General features: G+C 37.0%; 2 protein-coding genes across 2 annotated transcripts in view; one reads left to right on the top strand and one right to left on the bottom strand.

The window, feature by feature from the left end:
- Window positions 1-6,956, bottom strand: part of LOC145231955 (cadherin EGF LAG seven-pass G-type receptor 1-like) — a 31,500-nt gene extending 24,544 nt beyond the window's left edge. The window contains exons 1-5 of the mRNA XM_080096427.1: window positions 4,515-6,956; window positions 3,949-4,145; window positions 3,609-3,777; window positions 2,718-3,108; window positions 599-768 (exon numbers count right to left, since the gene is read on the bottom strand). Of these exons, the coding sequence (XP_079952553.1) occupies window positions 599-768; window positions 2,718-3,108; window positions 3,609-3,777; window positions 3,949-4,145; window positions 4,515-6,913 (3,326 nt within the window). The 5' untranslated portion in view covers window positions 6,914-6,956. The remainder of the gene's footprint in view (window positions 1-598; window positions 769-2,717; window positions 3,109-3,608; window positions 3,778-3,948; window positions 4,146-4,514) is intronic.
- Window positions 6,957-14,123: 7,167 nt separating this feature from the next.
- On the top strand, window positions 14,124-22,263 carry LOC145232848 (3-galactosyl-N-acetylglucosaminide 4-alpha-L-fucosyltransferase FUT3-like). The gene is made up of 6 exons (XM_080097527.1): window positions 14,124-14,315; window positions 18,016-18,147; window positions 19,009-19,110; window positions 20,014-20,087; window positions 20,151-20,273; window positions 21,480-22,263. The coding sequence occupies exons 1-6, from the start codon at window positions 14,124-14,126 to the stop codon at window positions 22,228-22,230; spliced, it is 1,374 nt and encodes a 457-aa protein (XP_079953653.1). The 3' UTR covers window positions 22,231-22,263.
- Window positions 22,264-22,323: the final 60 nt, after the last annotated feature.

Genomic DNA, 22,323 nt, shown 5'->3' with positions numbered 1-22,323 from the left:
GCATTAGGTTCACTCCAGTTAGCAATTACATTGGTGGCCTAGACATAAGATTAGGTCAGTAAGAGTGGAAATTACTGGGCCAAGAAGCTATTCAGTGTTCAGAACACTTGTAAAGCACTTGAAAAAGAAAAACTGGTGGAAAAGAGAAGTGTTAGGCTCTTGGGATTATTGTTACAACTGTTCAAAGCGTTTCAACTTATGACCTCTAGATTTTAATCTATGATCGTTTTCTTATCATGTGAATGGTAAATAAACTTATAGGGATGCATCATAAAAGTAATTTGAAAATTGTAACATATTCATGTGTTAAAATTTTTCAAATACAAATTGTATGGGCCAAACTACAAACTTAGTTGGTAAAGCTAATTTTTTTCAGACATTACAAAGATGCTTTTATGTATTCAACAATGCAAAAATCAGTGTTTTAAGAACCTTTTTTACAACTACCAATCCACTATTTGTACCCAAAATACAAAAAAACAGTCGAAATTTTAACACAAAAATAGGCACAGTTTTTTCTCAAATTAAGCTTTATATTTGAGGAAAAAATGACATTTGAGCACTTCAAATAAATGAGGAATTAACAAATTTTACAAACCTGTATGTTAGTGTGTCAGAAACATCTGGATCATAAGCCGGTACTCGTCCAATCACCCCAAGAGGAAAAGAATCGCTTAAACCAGTTCTGTAGTTGTTAAAGATGATTTCAAAGTCTTCCAAGACCGGGTCATTGTCATTGCAGTCTTGCACCAGAATAACCACAGTGGTCTAAAATATAACACAAAAAATGTATAAATTATATCATAAATAAGAGGCCACTTGAATATATTAAAACATTGTGTATACATGTACTTAAAATCGTTTTTCAGCGTGAAAAATTTAAAATGGCCTTTGACAAGTTGGTATTGGGTTATTTGGTAAGAATATATGGTTTATGTACATGCCCTTAGAATGTCCCACAAATTTGAAAAGTAAAATGACCTTTGCTAAGTGAAATGTAGTTATTTGTATTATGGCTTTGGCAAAAATTCAAAAACCAAATTCATATAATTTTCCAATTTGTATGAATAAATTTAAGACCAATAATGTCAAAGAAGCAATTTGAAAAAGGTAATGCATGGTTTGCAGATTGCCAACTGGTCATTAAACACCGTTAGTGAGTAAGTTCACATTTTATTGCAACTTTCTATTGCTACTCAACTAGAATAGTGTGTACCGACCAAAGGGTCTGGCTTCCTAACACAAAGGACAATCCAGGACACACAAAGCATCCATATACCATAGTTAATGATTACCATTGGATAAATATTGTAGTCTCTGACCAAAAAAATTGATAAAAAGATGAATGATAAAGAAATAGGTATTTACAAGTTTATACTGTGAAGAGATAAATGCAGACATCTGCAAACAGCAGGAGGTTTAGAAAGTAAATTTTCTGCCACTCTTATCTCTCTACATGACTCCCACATAACTCAGCGGGTATTACAAGTCATTTCATCTCACACTATACAATGAGTAAAATATGTGAAGTGGGCATCATGCCAGGTTTGTTTCCATGCCCATAGCACTATTGTGTCCATCAAAAACAATGTTTACTTTAAAAGCAAAGTGGTTATAAATGGAGTTGATATTTTTACATAGCCCCTACTACAAATTTAAAAGTTTTCTAATTTCTGAAAACAGTGGTTTATAAGCAATTGTCAATAAAACCGCCTTGGGGGGCAAGGTTAAGTAAGAAAAAACATCTTTATCTTGTTGGAACCACTGTACTAAAGAAATTTGGGGATAAATTTTGTCTTTAAACCTAGTAAGGGTAAACAATTTTAAATTTTTTGAAAATGTTGATGTTAAAATATATTTAACATAAATAAATGGTAAGTAAAAACAGAATGACTTGTAAAATATTAATAAAAACTGTCCCCCCACCACAAAAACTACAATAAATGTCCTAAAAGTTTTCTTTCAATTTCAACAACATACACCACACTAAAAAAACTCAAAATGAGTCAATTCCAAAACTTTTAATAAAATGTATTTTCCATTTGGACAACAGAACCTGGAGTAAAGGACATTACAATGTATCTGCTTAAAGCAGTCCATTGTTAGGGGGATAACAGACCTGTGACGTTTTCACAATATTGCTTAGCTTAAGCACATGTGCAAATACGAAGTGAAAACACAAAAGATATATGGTTGCCTGCCACTTTGAAGTTAGGGTAACTAGAAAAAGATAAATTACTGACAACAAACACTCGCGTTGTCTGCTATTGCCTGGGGTTTAAAATTTGAAAATAGTTCTATCCGTCTTAACATGTCCTTTCATGTGTAAAGCGTTTTGTTTTGATAGCAGTCTTACTTTTTGTTTACTTCTTGAATTGGTTTACAAATGCTTCAAAGGAGGGTTTTAAGGTGTATTTATTAGTAAACCTGAACAACTAAAGGGCGAATCATTTGTTATCGCACCATGTTTTCGACGCGTTGTGGCGTGCTTACGTTTATTTTTTTTGTCTTTTGTTTTTTGTGCACTGTATGACACAGATTCAGTGTTATTTACCCTGATGAAGGCAACCTGTTTGGGGCGTCGAAATGCCGGTATAAAAATACAGTTGCCAAAAGAGATCTATATAGTTGATCTTATGCCTGGCAGCAACAGCTCATATACTAAATAACTGTTCATCGATAAACCTTTATAGTCAAAAAGTAAAAAGTTGACCAACCTGGCTAACAAGGCCTTTAGACATTGCAATCACCACAATTGTGTAGTTCGTTTTGGTTTCATAATCCAACTGGTGCATAGTTGAAAGGTCGCCGGTATCGGAATCAATGTCCCACTGTCGCTGGATAACTGGGTCATGGTCGAGGCGGTAACGTATCCGTGAATTTGGGTCTGGCAAATCAGGGTCCACGGCTTCAACTCTTGCAACAACATCATGTGGTTTAACACTTTCGTTGACTTTAAAATACATTATGTCCTCCTGGAAACGAGGCGGGTTGTCGTCGACATCGAGTACTTTGACAATTATTGTAACCGATGAGCTTTTGGGTGGTGTCCCACCGTCTACCGCAAATGCCACTAGTCTGTACTGACTAATAGATTCCCTGTCCAAACTGCAAAGCAAATTGAAAGGTGTTAGTACCTCAAACGGCCCTACAATTGCATACAGGCTGTTACACAAACTTGAAACAAACACAGCAGAAAAAAAGACCAGATTTATACTTGAAAACATTTACAACTTGTAAATAATCAATATATATATTTTACAATTTCATCACTATTAATATAAATTGTTTCCACAAAACTACATTAGGGACACTATACACAGCACTGTTCATAAGCTTTTTGAGGAAAATAATAGCCCAAACAGACATAAAAAGTGACATGTTTTATTATATATATATATTCAAACATTTCGGCAAATGCATGATATCACTGATGATGGCATGAGCATATGCAGAAACGTTTGAATAATAAAGCACATCGCTTTTCACATACATACATGTTTAGGCTGTTATTTTCCTAATTTAAACTACATTAAACCATGACAATATTGTTGCAACAGAAGATTTTGTATCTTGAAATTTAGGAGTTTTTAAAATATATATCTTACAGTTGGGCAGTTCTGACAGTGCCACTCATCCTGTCAATAGTAAATGAGCCATCGCCGTCATCACCATTGTCAAATGTGTAATGAATCAATCGGTTAACTCCTGAGTCTAGATCAGTTGCATGGATAGTAACCACTGGTTCATAAATGTCACTGCCTTCAGACACAGAACCTTAAAAAAGACAACCACTGATAAAAATTTCACTGATTAAAAAAAAGTTCAAAATTTTTTTTCCAATTTTTTTTTTGGTAGAAGTTTGAACTATTGCTGTTGTCATTGTTAAAGATACTACTCTATGAAGATACTTTTAAAGGCTAGCGTTTCAAGATATAATGTTATTACCTGTGTACTGTCTTTTGTCAAAGATTGGATAATTATCGTTTACATCTCTAAGGTTGATAACAACGACCGCAAAGTCTTCCTTTTGGGGCAAGCCATTGTCAACCGCTTTCACAGAAAGAGTTATTCTCCTCTGAGTTTCAAAGTCCAATCTCTTTAAGGTTCGAATTTCCCCAGTCACTCCGTCAATGGTAAATTTGCTAAAGACAAAAACATGCCTACTTTGAGATTTGTTAAACTAACAATTTGTTTGCTGAAGAAAATGAAACCACCATACATAGATTTAGACCCCTTTAAAAATTTGCCAGTACAGTAAACCTTGGTTAAACCGGATTCAGTTAATCCCGATCATCACATAATTCAGACAAAACTTGAGGTATAAATGATCAACATTGGTTAATCAGGATCTTTGACTAATCTGGACAAATTTTATGGTCCAAACGGGCCCAGAATAACCAAGGTTTACTGTATTATAGAACCATAAAAAAAACTACACATTTACATATAATATCCTTTCAAATATTTTTAAACATGTTAGCTGTATGTAAAGTCTTAGCAAAACAGCTCACCTAACAGGTTCTGTGAAGCAGTATGTAATTCTTGCATTATCGCCCACATCATCATCACTAGCATGAACTTGTCTTACAAGCGTTCTGTTGCTGACATTTTCATCCATAGCAACATCATAAGTGCTCTGGTCAAACACAGGCTGGTGGGAGTTAGTGTCAGTTACATTGATGTAAACGAAAGTTGTGTTGCTCATCGAGCCATCAGAAGCCCTTACTGTCAGTTTGTAGCGATTCTTGCGATTAAAATCAAGCTTCTTTTGCAGAGTTAGTGAGCCATAGTCTCCCCTAGTACTAACACCAAATGTCCGTGTAGTGTCACCGCTAATTAGGGTGTATGTAATGCCATGGAATGCCTGTTTATCAGGGTCCTCCGCAGTGATACGAAGTATCTCAGTACCCAACCCGGTATCTTCAGCAATCCTTTCCTCATATCGTGTTTCAGTAAAATAAGGTGCATTATCATTTACATCACGAATGGTCACTACAACGGTAGCTTCATCATGCTTTTTTGGACTACCATTGTCTGATGCCCTGACTGTAAACTGGTACCTTTGTTTTGTTTCGTAATCCAATTTGCGAGAAACAAAGATGCTTCCAGATTTGGGTTCAATCCTAAAGGGGACATACTGACTTGAAATAATAGAGTATGTAACTTGCGCATTGTGATCATCATCAGCTGCAAACACACTTGTAACTGGGTTTCCAGGATTTGTGTTTTCCGGAATCGTAACAGGGTATGTCTTCATTAAAAATCGAGGTGGGTTATCATTTATATCCAGGACTCTTATTCGCACCAAACCAGATGTGTTAAGCAATGGAGGTGTGCCCCCGTCTGACGCTCGGACATGTAGCATGAAACCATCATGTGACTCTTCATAATCTAAACTTTTTCTCACAAATATTTCACCTGTGTTACTGTTGATAGAGAACTTTCGCTTGTTGTTGCCACCGAATAGCTCGTAGGTGACAATGCCGTTCATACCTTGGTCTTTGTCTGTTGCTTCGACTGATGTAATTCCAGTGTTCCCTTGCACATTTTCTCTTACATTTACTGAATACATTGACTTGGTAAATTGGGGATAATTGTCGTTTTCATCTAGTACAGAAACTCTAACAGATAGCGTGCTTGAAAATACTGGATCACCATTATCATAAGCTGTTACAACTAGTGTATAAGTGGGGACCAGTTCTCGGTCTATCAAACCATTCACCAACAAATTTGCATTGCTGTCAATAGTAAATGATTTGGTAGGTGGTGAGCTTCTTAAAATTCTGTAAGAAACTTGACCATTATTTCCAGAATCAGCATCAGTAGCACGAAGATTAGTCAGATGAGTTCCGTTTGCAGCGTTTTCCTGTACATCCACTTTGTAGCCGTTTTGCTTCTCGAAAATGGGTCTATTGTCATTTACATCAAGGACGTTCACAGTTAAAGTGCATCTGGCAAAAGCATCACCTCTTTTGGCTGTTACAGTGAATACATGCCTGGCCATTTGTTCCCTGTCCAGGGGTTGCTGTGTTGTAATGGCCCCAGTTTCTGTATTAATCTCAAACATTGAAAGACTGCGTTGGTCTGCTCCTGCTTCTAATTTGTAGATGACATTAGATTCAACAGGCCCATTTTTATCATACACTTGCATGGTTTTAACTGGTAATGGACTTGGGCGATTTTCATGGACTTGGGCAGTAAAACGACGTGATTGAAATCGGATACCACTACCTCTTCTTTTTCTTGCATTTCTTTTTCTTCTTTTGGGCAAAACCTCTGGATGTGCTATTGTCGGATTGTTTTGAACTTTTATCAAAATTGTCTGTGTTGGTATTACCACATTGTCAAGATTACAATCTTCAATATTTTGCATAAATTCCCTTTTGTTTGGGTCTAGGTTGCCAATCAATTCATTTTCTGTCCTTTTACATGAGCACAAGCTCGCAACATGTAAGATATTCGGACAAGTGTGTTCTGATTCTAAGTTAGGTAAAATCTCATAAAGTGACTGTCCAGGCCTGCTGTACTGTATGGATATTTCTTGCGGTGATTCACTACTTAGAAGTAGCGGATTGAAGATAATTGTCAATGGAACAGTAATAAAAGTCTTAGAATGTAGCACAGATATTTTTACTAATAAATGATAGTTCTTTGATTCATAGTAATTTCTTTGCGTACCACTTGGTGTGTAATAAACAGCACCTGTAAGTCTGTTAATTTTAAACGGCACAGGTGGTTCAAAAATGGTAGACTCAGTTGTGACCAGTTCATAAAATGCTGTACTATCATCGACAGTTGCATTAAAAATAGTTGCACCATATCCCACAGTGTGTTTGAGTTCAATAATATATGTTGAGCACAATGTCCAACAAAGTGTGAATAGAAAAGCCTGAGCTATTCCACTTGTCATCTTGTTCTGATTAAAAATAACATCTGAAAAACAATCAACAATTATTTGCATGTAAACTTCCAACCATATTCAACAGATGCATGAAAAAAATATCAATAAAAAATTGAAAAATTCACAGAATAAATAAATGTTATTGCTGATACATAATTTTTAGTTTTAAGTTATTCATTTCAATTATCAATGACCAAAAATCTTATTAAACAACCATGCTGCATCAAATTAAAGAACTAACACAATTATCAATTATTACCAGCCAAAAGAAATACGCCAAAATTTAAACCGTTTTCTCACGTATGTCGTAAAGTCACTAAAATTGTACAACTCTAAAATAAAGAGATTTCATATTTTTTTGGCCTTACAATTTTAACAACCTTTGCCCAACAATCTGTTAGCTGACTGCCTAATTGAAAAAATACGACCACACGCAAACACAGTTTATAAGTTTTACGCACCACTGACAAATAACAATTGTTTTGAGCGCCGCCGTCGCTAACCCATTATTACCGAACAAGCGAAAGTGATAAAATATGGTATCCGGTACTCTGGGATGCCAATTTTATTTTCAGGAATAAGATGTCTATGAACTAAAAGTAAGTAATTCAACGCGCTACACTCGACTAGGAAAGCAATATATACATAAATATATATGTGTGTGTATATTAATGTTCGACAGTTAGATTTGGAATCAGCAGAATTTGTATTTAAAATGACAAAAAACACTTTTAAACTGCAGACATGGTTAAGATAGCGGCTGTTCGAAGAACCAGCCTTTAGTAAAACAACAAACGTTTAGCAAATGCGTATTTAATGTTACTGTTTGCAATACATTTATGCTGTTTTCCTCTTTTTTAAACACAAAAAAAATTGTAATATAAAACCTTTTTTAACGATTTTTGCGTAACTGATACCAGAACGGTTGTGAATGGAATTCAAATTTAACATATCAATTATTATATTGCCCCGGGAAAGATTATAGCAAGTAAAAAGAGACTGATTGTAAAACAAAGGATGTTAATTGTCCGGAACATTTGTAATTGCCGCGCTGTCAAAACAAAATATACAATTGACCGATCAAGCCGTTAAGACGGAAATTTAAAAAGCGACTTTTTTCGCTGGAGCTGGTCGCGGATCGAGTCGATTCAAGTCAAATTTATATGAATTGTCACTTATTTATCTCATTTTCATTGAATGGTTTCATAAAACAGCAAGGATGCCAAATTAAACTATGGTTTATCGTGTCAAGTGTCCTGCTTTTTACTGATACTTGGGTCATGTGTTCTGAGTATGTTCTGCCGTATGTTCACCACCGACCGCACGAACCTGGCGAGAGATTCATACCGGCTAATTTGACCAGCCTAAACGGAAACAGCAGCGCGGTTCCTGGGAACGTTACCTGTGATATGACAGGCCAATTCCGAGCGCCCCGGGGACGGTCCTTGAGGACGATGGAAAGATGGTCGGGGCAGTTTCGTCAAACACAACCTCTTCTACTTTCGTAAAATCGATGCTGCTGATCTCAAATAATAGCACAGCGTCTAATTTAGTGGTTCTCAAACTTATACAGATCGCGTACCACCTGGTGACTTTTTCTATTGCTGTGAACTACCTAAATCATGTTTGAATGGGTAGACTAAGAGTTCTTCCTGACTACACTAGCTAATGTATGAAACCAGCTGTTAGCCATTCCTAAAAAAACGTCCGAGACATTTCTTCTGCAAAAAAACAGGGCTGATCAGTTGGGCCAGTTGAGCAGCAACTTTTGATGTGGCTTAAATTAAATATAGCAGAAAGCTGCTCGCGTACCACCTGAAAAACTCTGACCACAGTTTGAAAACACTGATCTAATTGATTGTGCAAAATCAATTTGTCAACAATATACCAGTTACGGTGTGTTGGGTTGAGTTTATTTCGCGTGAGAAAAAGTAGAACAATCCCCAAGCCAAGAAATCGCGCCCCGTATGGAACGCCCAAATACAGAAAAAATTGATGCTTGATGGCTAAACACCCATCGCACTGCAGCTGTACAAAAAAGAATGACTCATGCAGTGCAAACTCTCATTTCATGTCACCGTTTAAACCGCAACCAGCAGCCATAGGTGAAACTACTTTAATTCATCATGGGGATGGGTAGGGTTTGCAGGAACTTGGCTAAATGGTCGGGCACGCTTTACCCATGTACATACATAAAAAAAAACGTGCTTCAACCCCGTGAAAAAGAGGGGCCGGGTTGAAAAGAAAGTTTTATAGTATCCCTAAACGTCAGCTTTTTATGAGACATGTTTTAAATAGGTATTTGTCCCCTTTGCACCACTTATAAAGAGCCAAATGTGGGTCTTTCCTGAGGTATAATGTTGTAGATTTTCCTTAGCTGTAAGACCAATGCCATGTGAACTGGAACAACATCGTCCAAAATAAGAAGAAACGCTTTTTTAGATTTTTTTTATGTTTCGTCTTTTCATACATTTTACACAACGTTATTTTCAAATATTTTGTCTTTACCTTACTTACCATTTATTCGCTTGATGTTTTTGTATTATGTAGCCTACATCGTTTGTTATGTCAACAACTAATGTTTGCAGTGGTACAAAAGCTCAGATGCTTTTCCCGCCATCCGAAATCGACTTTGTGGCCCACATAAGGAAGTGTTGTACGTCCCGCCATCCTAAATATACATCGCGGCCCACTTGAGCTTCTACCCGGCCGACAAATACACCCAGCCTACAGTTTTCCGACAAAAAATTGCAATTTGCTGATAGTTATAGTTTAGTTTACTTGCGTGTTGTATGATGTTGCGTTATTTTGTCAGCGTTCAGAAACCATGTACATTAAGTTAGTTTGGAAATAGCCTAATTGTCTCATAAAAACCTAGTTGTTGTTTAAGCAAACTATTACAAGCTGTCGGCCATGAAAACTGTTTTAATACATAAAACTTCATTTATTGTGAAAATAATTTTTTGCTTAAACTAGAACAAGGTTTTTCAAAGTCCGTAAAAGATTTATGAGGTCACATATAAAACATACTTTACAAAAATGTTTTAATTGTAAGTTATAAATTTTTTTTTATCATTATAATTGAGTTTGATGACGGTTTAACAGTGCTGAATGACGAGGCAATAATAGTGCTAGCTGACACCATACCTCATATTCATCTAAATTTCGATAGGTGGCGCAAGGAACTGAATTACTAGTTTAGCGGATGTGGAGAGACAGGGTTGGTAGGGACTTGGCTAAATATCCCAAGGGCATAAACAAGACAAAATAGATTTGATCCATAAAGCAAAAACCCAAAATAATAGGGAACTAAATAAAAAAAAACATTAATGATGTACAATAAAACAAAGAAAATAACAATGTGCGCTCAGTGCATAAGTATGTATTGGACGACCAGCAATGATACTTATTCGTACGAAATGATTTTCAAGTTTAAGTAATGATTAAACAGGGTTGAAGGTTTTATGTGCAGTTTACAATTTTGCACCCCTCGTAGAAAAGATACTTCAGGAAACACCGAACTGTGCATATTAGGTCTGATCAGCTGGTTAAGTTAACTGAATTAAACTTAGTGTTTTCGAAACTACATGACCAAGTGCCGCATATTAAACAAAACCTGTTTTGATTTAGGCTTGATTGAACTTGTAAAACTTAGGCAGTTTTAAATTTATCAGCAGTTAACCGTACGAAACTTAAACATGCGTTTTGTTCATGAGGTGGTTGTAAGAGGTCGATTAACGGTGAAAGGTTTTATTCTATTGGAGAGTGTTGCCTTTAATTTTGGGTCATTTCGGGTCAGCAATTTGAAACAAAGCGTTGAATAACTTAGCACAAAAGCGTTCAGTTAATGGTTTGCTACTTTACCTATATTGTTTAATGGTGAAAATAACGGCCCAAATAGACGTAAAAAGCAACATGCTTTATTGTTCAAACGTTTCGGCAAATGCTTATGCCATCATCAGTGATATCCTATATCAGGGGTCTGCAACCTTTTCGGCGACGCGTGCCAATTTTCTGGTTATTTTCATGTGTTAATGACCTTGCGTGCCAACGTTTTTGTAAATAATAGTGGTTCGTGCCAGCATATATCGATAATAAAGAGATATCATAGTGTTTTGTGCATATAAGGCTGAATTTTACTACAATGACATGATAAAACTATAAACAAGCAGTGTAACAGGTTTTATTGTTACTTCAATATAATAACACAAATCGGTTGGCGTGCCATGAAAATCCACCTTGCCTGCCAACCTTGGCACGCGTGCGGGGGGTTGCCGACCCCTGTCCTATATTGTACTTGTGATTGGTTGGTTTTTGTACTTTTGGTCTTTTAACCTATCTGTTCTTGCGTTTATATTATTTAGAAATTAAAAAAATGTGGACAAACATGGTCGTTTTACACATCTCTAACAGCCTTAACTTGAAAGAATTTTATGTAAATTGTGATGTCCATATATGGGTGCTATGACGTTCTTTTTAGGCGATTATGGTGTTTTTTCAACACAACTGACAAATGTGCTGTTTTGACAATTCGTGCATCTATACGATATGTAAAAACTAAAAACTGAATCGAAAATCAATAATCAACTTTCAGTTACTGTGTTGCACCACGTTGCTTGTCGTAAAATTTAAATCAAAATGCGTTGTGTTTGAATTGGTTTTCTTGTAAAGATGCTAGTGAGACGACAGTTTTCGCAGTCACATATAACTGTACTTTCGCGAAAGTATTCTTTTTTATACCCTAACGGTAGTCTTTACACAAGTTAGATTGTGCCCTAACCCTAATGATGGGAATATTTGGTTTCAGAAACTGGTCCGAAAAAAACCTTTGAATAAGCTTAAAAATAATTCAGGATTTTTACATTGTTAACCTAAGCATTATACTGTAGACGCGAAGGTCAAAAACAGCTAAGAATGAATCGATAAATCGTTTTGTTGAATTTATGCCCAAAAATAAACATGATATAAATGTTGATTATATACCATAGCAGATGTAACAATAGAAATCTTATTTCTTTATCTTCGCCATGAACTAAAAAAGAGGCACCCTAGCGGCCGTTAGTGAAACAAAATTCTGTTGAGAAACGAGGTTGTACACAAAAGCTCCTAATTTAGACGCACTGGCCGAAACGGCAACAGGAAATGTTTGGTGATAAACTCCAACAAAGTAAATTGTAGTGTTCTAAGATTTAAATATCAACTAAGGGTTTTTGGCCAACGCTTTTCTCTTCAATCAGCCAAATGTTTGTATTTGTAGTGTTACACCATAAAATAAGCTATAACAATTGCTTGTAACCGAAAAATTGTAAATATTTAAATATTTGCAGTAAGTTATAAGATACGCCAAAAAAACGTTTTTGATTAAATGTTCGGGCCACTAACCAATAAACATGGGAAACAGACATATGGTATTAAAATGTGAAGATCGACCTATAGTTTGTCTAACATTTTGAAAATCAGAAAAACACAACGTTTTGATTTCCAGTTCTGTAAGCTTATTAGGTATGTCGTAGCCTTCTTTATCTTTCTTTAAGTACTTGAAGTTGAAGTAGCACCTGTAATTTCGGCTAATGATTAAACAAGGATCACGTTATCTGTTTAGCACATAAGAAGTACACGCCGTTTTTGACACTTAGTTTTTAAATAAGTTACACTTTTTTGTTTGAAGCATGCCCTTTGCGATGTTATGGAAAAATAAAGATATTTTTGTCTTACCTAGTATTCTGGTGAAAGATCTGGTTATATGTGTCAAATTAATCGTTATAGTTAGCAGAAATATTTATTCATTGCAAGAGCAAGGTACTCCAGTGAGATAAAACAGTTGTGTCTTTACTTGCAAACACCAATTTTTATGTGCCACAAGCGTAAAATTGGTCAAGGTTGAAAGCATCTGCGCTAACAACAAAAACATTAAGGTCGAAAACGAACCTTAGTTTCAAAATCGAGTAATTTTAATAGTTGATTTCCAAGATTTTGGGACTGCTGCATAAGTTATATTGAAGATGCTTTGCCACCCCTCACAGAAAAAAAATGCACCCAACTGGCTTTAAAGCGCTTATTTGATTCGTAAAATCACCGATAGTATTCACTGCTATATTAAAGCAGACTTTTGTCAGTATAAAGTCCACAGCGAGATAGCACGTTGAATATGAATCAGTACATTGACAAAATACAGTAAACAGTTCTCCTATTGCAGTCCACGGTATTTCTAATTCAGGCGTTCCTCGATTTGTTCTTCGAGATCAGTTGTATTCTACCTGTCCTCTATCATTTCAATGGGGGTCGCAAAGCATATGAGAAACAATAAAATAATAATTTGTATAGTGATAAACAACGATTCAGGACAGTTTTTGACTTTACTTGGATATATGTGTCAGGATTTCAGGCCCGGACCTGAAATAATTACATGACAACACAGAAGTTAATAGGCCAAACGCAATTGCGTAAAAACGCAAAAAAATTAAGTATGCCGGATTACATACTAAGTCGGTGGTTCTTAACCTGTGGGTAATTACCCCCAAAGGGGTAATTTGGCATTTTAAAAGGGGTAACATAGATTTTCTGTTATAGTTATCTTTAGATTCTTGATAATCAGATTTGCATGCGTCGTAGCTAAAAAGCAGTATCAACCTTCCCATTAACTGCATTTGAAATGAACCTTTGAATGTACAATAAATAATGACTTTGTTTTTCTGTGGGTTTATTGTGGATTGCAAGCTATATTTGGTGATGTTTTTCTAAAAAGGGGTAATTGATATCCATCAAAACAGTTTGTGGGTAACAACAGAAAAAAGGTTAAGAACCACTGTACTAAGTGAAGCGTGTCAGGGCAAAAACGGCTTTGTAAAAGAACTAGAAAGCTTAGACCCATCTTTTTGCCTGAAGTCAGACTTTAGTATAGTGTTTGTAAAAAAGATGGAAACTTTCGGAACGAGGTCTTCAGCAGGTGCATTGTGTTGCTATAAGGGTTAGCAGGATAAAAACAAATGGTATCGAAGTCCTAAGCTTTTACAACCAGCTTTAATTGTACACGACTTTATCGTTTGTTTGGTTTTATAGTGGCTGAAAATCTTGAATTGAATAAGTCTTATTGTTTACTGCTATTCTTTAATTACAATACTGTTTGAGTTTTATGGCAACGTTTCAATTTCAGATCACATAGCCGCTAACAGTGTTGTAACATAACTTTTTGCAAACACTGCAGGAATGTAACCTAATTATGGAATTATCAAAGTTAAGGTGCACCATTTTTTGTATGTTTTGTGTATTGACTTCTCTGTCTCTTGCGTTCATAATCTTTTGGAATGATTTTGAATGGAACAAATACCAAATGGTGGCCAAGCAGTTCATGTCGTTCAACAAAACCATTCCGGGACAAAACAGCAACAACTCAAAAATGACAGAAATTTATGTAAGTTTGAAAACTAACTATTAGGAAAATATAATACTTACAAAGCGATTGTTTGATTTTACAACACGTTGAACGTGAAGCAGCGGTTCCCAACCTTTCTGGTGCCGTGACCCTCTGATAACATTTGCCAAGTTGTGGCGAACCCCAAAAATGTAATTAGTACGCTCTAAATCAAAATTGACTGTTTTTTCTCTCGACAATAAACTTGCCCATAAGTTTATTTGATTGGGGCTAGTGGTCCATGGCCTAAAACGAGTTAGGAACCATGCCTAAGGCGACCCCAGTTGCGGTCGCGACCCACAAGTTGGGAACCGCTGCCGTAAAGTAGAATAGGTTTTGGTTTCAGACAACTGTTTGTACATTTAAGTGTAAATTTCGTAACTGAAATAACACTTAGGAACACTATACACGGACTTGAAAAGTAGTTTATTCATAAACATTACTGCCAAGGTAGGGGTGTATAAAGAATACAACCAGGGTGCCTCATATCACAGCAGAATTTGAATATATTTACCACCAACTGCGTCTACACCTCAATCATTCGAATCGAATTCTCCTGAAACAAAAGCTTATTAGTCTGTACAGTCGGTACATTTCTTATTTCTTTCGTGAGCGAAAACGGCATGCAGCTACCTTGTCTGATGAAGAACGGGATGCCCTGCGCTCAATACAGGCGGACAAGAATATTATCATCAGCAAACCAGATAAAGGCAACGGAGTAGTTTTGATGGATCGTTCTGTCTATGTTTCGAAAATGATGGACATTATCGCAAACAAACAAAAGTTCAAACCCTGCTCGTCAGATGACAACCTGGCCAATTTAAGCATGTTCCAAAACCACATCCGTTACCTAAAGAAGGCAGAGGCATTAAGCGACGAAGACTATTTGCGTATCCATCCTACTAGCGCCACCACACCCACCCTGTATGGTCTTCCCAAGATCCACAAGCCGTCCACTCCCCTCAGACCGATTTTATCGTCATGTGGAAGCTTTAATCATGCCTGCGCAACCTGGCTATCATTGTCCTTGTCCGAACTGCGGGAACACTACACCAATATCAAGGACACCTTCGCCTTCACCACCTTACTTAAAGGCAAGTCATTTCACGACAAAATATTGGCAACCTTTGATGTTCGGGACCTTTTCACCAACATACCTGTGGAATTTACCATTTCCATCGTGCTCAATTCCATATTTCAGCAAAGTGACACTACGTTTAACGGGTTAAACAAGAGGATTATGAAAAAAATGCTACATTGGGCCGCTACAACTACCACCTTTCAATTTAACGGACAGTACTATAAGCAGATCGACGGCATTGCGATGGGATCACCTACTGTACCTCTGCTAGCTGACATTTTTATGAACTACGTTGTCGACACCGCTTTAAAATCCACCACGACGGAAAACAAATCTGAGATTCTGTGTCGTTACGTGGATGACCTTTTCTTGGTTTTTTCTTCTAAAACTGCTCTTCATGAGTTTTTAAAAAACATAAACTCGGTACATCCCAACATCACCTTCAGCAAAGAAGAAAAGCAAAGCGGCACCATTCACTTTCTCTACGTCATGGTGGAAAAAACAAGTATAGGAATTAATACCTGTACCTACCGGAAGCCAACCAACACTGGCCTTTACACCAAATGGGAAAGCTTCATACCTGTTCGTTATAAGCGGAATTTAGTACTGTGTCTTCTAAACAGGGGCGTACGGAATCGCTAATTCATACATAATAATGCATGAAGAATTTAAGGAGGTCAAGAAAATGCTTGGAGCGAATGGTTATCCCCACAACTTTGTGGACGGGTGTATCAAAGGGTTTCTGAACAAAAAACACCAATCAAAGGTATTAAACAACGGCCCAAACGAGGAGAGATACGTGGTTGCAAGACTTCCATTTCTCGGCCCAGTATCTTACAACATTGCGCGTGAATTGGAGCATTTTGTTCGTCGAACCAGGGCCAACATCCGCTTACGTCTTGTCCATGAAACGAACAAACTTTCACGGTATTTTCCGATAAAAGAGCGCCAGGAACACATCAAAAGAACTAACGTTGTTTACCGGTAGGTTTGCAAATGCGGCGCTTCATATATTGGGGAAACGCAACGAAATCTCGCTGTAAGAATCAAAGAACATCGCATGGACCAAAAATCAGAAGTGTGTCGGCACATTTTATCGAATCCGTCACATAAAGTTAATTTTGCCGAGCCGGAGATTATGGACGCAAACCAAGACCGCGTGAGACTGTTGTTTAATCGCTTTTCATTCAAAACCATGAACCCGAGCTCAACATCGACACAGTTTCCATGCCCTGCGTCTGTTCAACACCTGACCCATATCTCCGGTTCTTATCTTTTCGTCTACGCCACCGTTCTAAACGCCAGTTCCCTGTTATCGTCTGTGACGTCACTTCACACATCTGGCTTTTCCCTTAGTGCCTTATACACCGTGTTCTGCAGCTTGATTGTAGATGACAACAGAAATTGTCGAAACGTCTGAACGATGTATTCTTTATACACCACTACCTTGGCAGCAATGTTTATGATTGAAATAATACTGTTTGTTCAAAAAATTCTGTGGGTTCTAATCCCACCGTAGACATTTTTCTAACCCCGTGGCTTGTCAATGCTTGCGAGACGGACAAACTTCTGTATGGCGCCTTCAAATGACCTTGCGTAATATGCAAATATGAGTGCTATAACCGCTAGTCCAGAACCATAGAACCGTAAAAGAAAATCTGTTGGTTTATGGCTTTTTTGGCCTATTTTAAACACTAGTCGTATTTACAAAAAATATGTACAGCTAGACATAAACATGTACTGTTCAAATGCGTTGCCTAAAACCTGAAACACTGTATGATGTAAAAATTCCCACGTTGCCGCGCGTAAATTAAGCATTCATTTTGTCTGTTCGAAGGCAGAAACGGCAAATATTATGTAAAAACACCAGAAGCAAAAATAGAGCAAATCTCGTTAAACTCGCTTGGCAATACATTCACTGTCTTAATACCACTTCATTTAGGTTTTCGTCACAAAATGTTAAATTTGAGATACATTGAAATTCCAGGGGTAGCAGGGGGTCTCTTGCTTTTAAGTATCATCGTTTACATCAGCGGTTCCCAAACTTTTTCATATTTTTTTCGAAACGGTCCCTTTGCCATTATTTTGAGGGCTCGCGGTCCTTGAGCCTAAATATGTGTTTCATAAAAACGAAAGTTAATTTCAGGATTTTAGCTAGTTTTGCAAAATTGCGCATAAAAGTCATCCAAACACAGCTTGTGACATCACAGACAAGATAAATGCACTACAATTGTGCGCGAACAATTACATTTGTGATGGTTGTCATTAAATAAAGGCTACTGTTAAGCAATGGAGACAGTTGATTCTCAATTCTACTTTGATTTAAACTTATTCAGTGGCACAAACTGACGCCAAATAAGATTATAGAATAACTGTAACCGCTTTGCGGTCCCCTAAAAATTGCCTCACGGACCCCTAAAGGACCGCGGACCCCAGTTTGGAAACCGCTGGTTTACAATAACGCTTCAGGGTAGATCCCAAAGTAATGAATGTACGACAACGTATTATTCATTAAATTGTTGGCGTAAAGTGACTTGTCACATGATAAACTTCTCATATTCTTTTGAACTGTTTTGTAATACTTATTTGTATACCTGAGCAAAATTTTTTGTTTTATAGACCATGGATTCTCCCCTGTATTATGCGCCGGGGGAAGAATTGCGGCAGAAATCGGATGATCTGAAAGATTTAACTCCTGAAGAGTTTTATGCAAAACTCAACAAAAGCTTACAAGACGCGCAAAAACAAAAAGTAAGTTTGTATTAAATAACTTATATTGCACTGAATTCGCAGTGCATAAGTGTGCGTTTGTGTGAGCTAGTAACGGTATCAGGAAAGGTAAATCATTCATATACTTGCAATCAGAAGTCTGTTTACCAATTGATCACTGCCTCACAATGCCTAGATTAGGAGAGTGTATTCAAACATCAGTATCAAGGTTTTGAGACAAAAATACAACGGAAATTTGATAGCATGAATGGCCACTTTAATGATTGACAGGGAACCTTTTTGTAAGAATCAAGTTGGCTGTTATAATAAGTCGGGCCGGGTTCGGTCTTAGGTTTCTTCAAAAATAAAAAAAAACGGGCCTGACATTACACTCTGTGTCAGTAGTTTTTTAAAATAAATTTAACTAGCTAAGTAGCTAGTTTCGGGACCTGACCGAATGTCAAAAAGCTCTAAAACGTCTTGTTGAAGACCAATTGTCTATTGTGTTTGTTGTCTTTTCTGGGGCTTCAATGTAAAGGCCTGTCAATCAAACTTTCGGGCCTAAACAGGCTTCTCAAACACGAATCGGGTTCGGGCTTCAGTTTTAGGCCCGTTTTCACCTCTGTATCCACCAGTTGTGCCATCCAATATTTTGCGCCCCACAAAGTTTTGACGTTGCGAAGCTACTTCCGGCTTGGACATCTTAATGCTATACACTACATTTTGTTTCACCAAGCGAAATAAACTTAACTTTGCCAATCACAATGCAAGTAAACATCACAAGATGCTAGTTGTTAACAACTAACAATTGTTTGTTTATAACTACATCCTAATAAAGATACAAAACGTGTCTTGAATGTAGATTTTATTAGTGTTTTTATTTCATGGATTTCTTGTTTTTAGTTTACAATTATCTATCTTCGGCACAACTCGATTGGATCTAAAAGAGTAGCATCGATGCCTTACCATTGTGGAAATTGTGATGTTGTTTATGCTTTAGATAAGGTAACAACAACAATCTTTAAACCCTATCTTAAAATTTTCAATGTTACGTTATTATAGATGTTGTTTTATGAAGGCTTAAAACAAGTAATGTTATTGTCTCTGAACCATTCTGTACAGCAGGGGTCGGCAACCTACGACCAGCGTCTCTTTCAGAAAAGCAGCTTGTAACGCTTTCTTTGCCTGCTCCTGTTTAGGCGTCGCACAAACAAAGCATAAAGCATCGATAAATCGCACATTAGAACACAATAAACGGAGCATACCAACTGTTTGGCCATAGGGGTTCGAGTCTTAAATTCGACTGCAAAACGCTAAACAAGTTTTGTCCAACAAGCAAACATTCTCAGAATTAGAAATAAAAACTACTTATCATGGGATCAAACCAAACTTACCAGCATAATGTAAAAAAGCCAGTAACTCAAATCACCTTGTCAAAATCAGCAATTTATTATTTACTAGCTGCTAAAAGAAAACGACAGTGTTTGAAATGAACTTTTTACACGTACGTACCACGAGGTAATTTACAAACTGATTTCTAACTTTACAGACAGGCAATTGTCATTATTCAGTAGAACACTAATTGTTTTATCGACTGTCGCGTCACAGGCCATAATTGTTACGTTTGCCTGACAAACTTAAATTCACACCGATCGGTAACAACGAAGTAACAGGCTACCAGTAAAAAAATCACTCTGTACCAGTTAAAAAAGTTTATGGTAACAAACTGAGGTTTTGTCCATTTATTGCAATAATGACAAAATTTATGTCAGTACGACCCTCTGCGACTGATATTAATATTGGATGCAAAAGGTTGCCGACCCTTCTCCATAGTCTATACCTGCATGCTTTTTTTCAAAAGCGCCATGTTTGAAAATCAAACATCAAACACTTAGTTTTGTTTTGTAGGTAAATGAATCATCAACAAAAGCAGTGGTGTTTCATTTGCAGTCGGCAAGGGAGAAATTCTTTCCCAAACTTAGGTATCACGGAATATTGACTTATTAGGCTGTAGTGAAAAATAACCTTTTCTTTGTGTACAATAGACGCCCAGATCAACTTTACGTGTGGCAAAGCAGAGAGAGTACCGCGCGTGCACAACGATTTGCTCCATTTGAAATCAACGATTCGCACTATCTAAACTTTTTTAACATGACCATGACCCCAAGGTAATATTGACTTACGTAGCTTCATAAAATATCAATGGCTACAGCTTTCAAGAACAAGGTTAACAATAATTGTTGCCTTCAAGACAGTGTTCCAAACGAGCCTAAAATTGGGGCACGAACCCGAAAATACCAGTCCGAAACCCGACCCGAACCCAAATTGTTTTTGAGAAACCCGTTTAGGCCCGAAAGTTTGATTTACAAACCTATGTATGGAAGTCTACGGAAAGACAAACACAATAGACAACGGCTCTGAATAGCTCCGTCTGTTGGGCACGTACATTGAGTAACTAAAACAAAAGTAACGCAACCCCAAGAGGTTTGTTCGTAGAAGCCTAAAAACCACCAGTCCTTGGTTACACCAGCAGTCAGCAACCCTGGCACGCGTCCAAGGTTGGCACGCGAGGTGGTTTTTCATGGCACGCCACCCGATTTGCGTGTTTATATTGAAGTAACAATTTAACCTGTTACACTACTTGTTTGTAGTTTTTATCATGCCATTGTCTTAAAATTCAGCCTTACATGCACAAAACACTCTGCTTTCTCTTTATTATTGATACCTGCTGGCACAAACCATTATTATTTAGAAAAACGTTGGCACTCGAGGTCATTGAAACATGGAGAAAACAAGTAAATTGGCATGCGTCGCCTAAAAGGTTGCCGACCCCTGGATTACACACAGATATAGACAAAACATTTGGGGTATCGTAGTCAGGGGTAGTCTTGTATGTAGGTCCGGCTTTAGTTAAAAACTGCTCTCACATCTAACTTGCAGGGCTACCAACATGAAAACTCACAATAGAAAAGCTTGCTAAACACCGATAGTTGGGAACAAAGTTTAAAAGGTTGAGTTTACTTTTTTATTACACAACCTCACCAAACCTTAGTAGCCTTAACCGTTAGCATTTTCACACAAATTGCTTTCATACATTCACAAGGGGTCTTCGCGCCACCTGGCTGTATTTAACTAAATTTTATGTTGGGAATTGTTATATAAATTCAGTTACTTTTACTTTTGGGCCTAATTCGGGCTTTAATGGCATAAGTTTGGGGTTCGAGCTTCAATTTCAGGACCGCTTGCAACCCTATTTAGAAGTGTTCACACCCCAGAATATGCCATGACGTCACATGCTGGGTTATGACGTCAGTGTAAAAAAATAGAAAACATCACTTCCACCAAATATTACCAACCGATTTGCTTTTTCCCAGGAGGTTTGGTGATGTGTGGGACCCATATACAACAGAAGCAGAGTTGTATCTTCGAAAAGGACTTCCTAAAAACGACCGAGAATTGGACTCCATTATCGCCAATAAAACCGAACTAGCTCTGTGGGTTGTTTCAAATTGCGGAGGAAAGCTAAAACACATGAACGGTTCTACACGACGAATGAAATATGCAAAGGAAATGATAACAGAAGGTTTAGATATTCAACTTGGAGGAAAATGCTTCAAAGACACAAAAAAAGATTTTAAAAATCGAAAATATAAGTTTTATTTAGCTTTCGAAAACTCCAACTGCCACGATTACATTACAGAGAAATTTTGGAGAAATTCACTGTTATATGATGTAGTTCCTGTGGTTTTAGGGGCCCCGAAGTCGGATTATATCGCAACAGCGCCACCAAACTCTTTTATATACGCCCCTGACTTTGAGTCACCGAAAAAACTTGTCGAATATTTGAAGTATTTGGACAAAAATGTCACTGCATATAAAGAGTACTTCCAATGGATGAAACTGGAGTTTAAAGACATGAAATTTCGACATAGAACACACTCGTTCTGTCAACTATGCAGAATATTGCATGGAATTAATATTGATAACTTATACAACACAAGATACACTGAAGAATACAAGGTTATACCAATGTTCGGTTTTCCGACGTTTCCACGCATTATTTCATCACTAAAAGATTATTTGTTTAATAATGAAGAAAATGGATGTTTAGATTTTCCTATTTGACCTGGTTTTATTGCTATTTTGATTGAATTTGTGTTTGGGGTTAGGGCTTGATATATTCATTTTAATAATTAGATCTTAATTGGCTATTTGCTG

This window comes from Phallusia mammillata, chromosome 6, assembly GCF_965637545.1.
Source record: "Phallusia mammillata chromosome 6, kaPhaMamm4.hap1.1, whole genome shotgun sequence".
NCBI classification, from domain to species: domain Eukaryota; kingdom Metazoa; phylum Chordata; class Ascidiacea; order Phlebobranchia; family Ascidiidae; genus Phallusia; species Phallusia mammillata.
This window is presented reverse-complemented; position numbering and strand designations above follow the sequence as displayed.

What these genes read in the sequence shown, in the direction of transcription:
- LOC145232848 (XM_080097527.1), top strand. Translation starts at nt 14,124, where the DNA reads ATGGAATTATCAAAGTTAAGGTGCACCATTTTTTGTATGTTTTGTGTA. An exon ending in AAGACGCGCAAAAACAAAAA is followed by an intron (nt 18,148 to 19,008) that starts GTAAGTTTGTAT and finishes TCTTGTTTTTAG; the next exon opens with TTTACAATTATCTATCTTCG. An exon ending in AAATTCTTTCCCAAACTTAG is followed by an intron (nt 20,088 to 20,150) that starts GTATCACGGAAT and finishes TGTGTACAATAG; the next exon opens with ACGCCCAGATCAACTTTACG.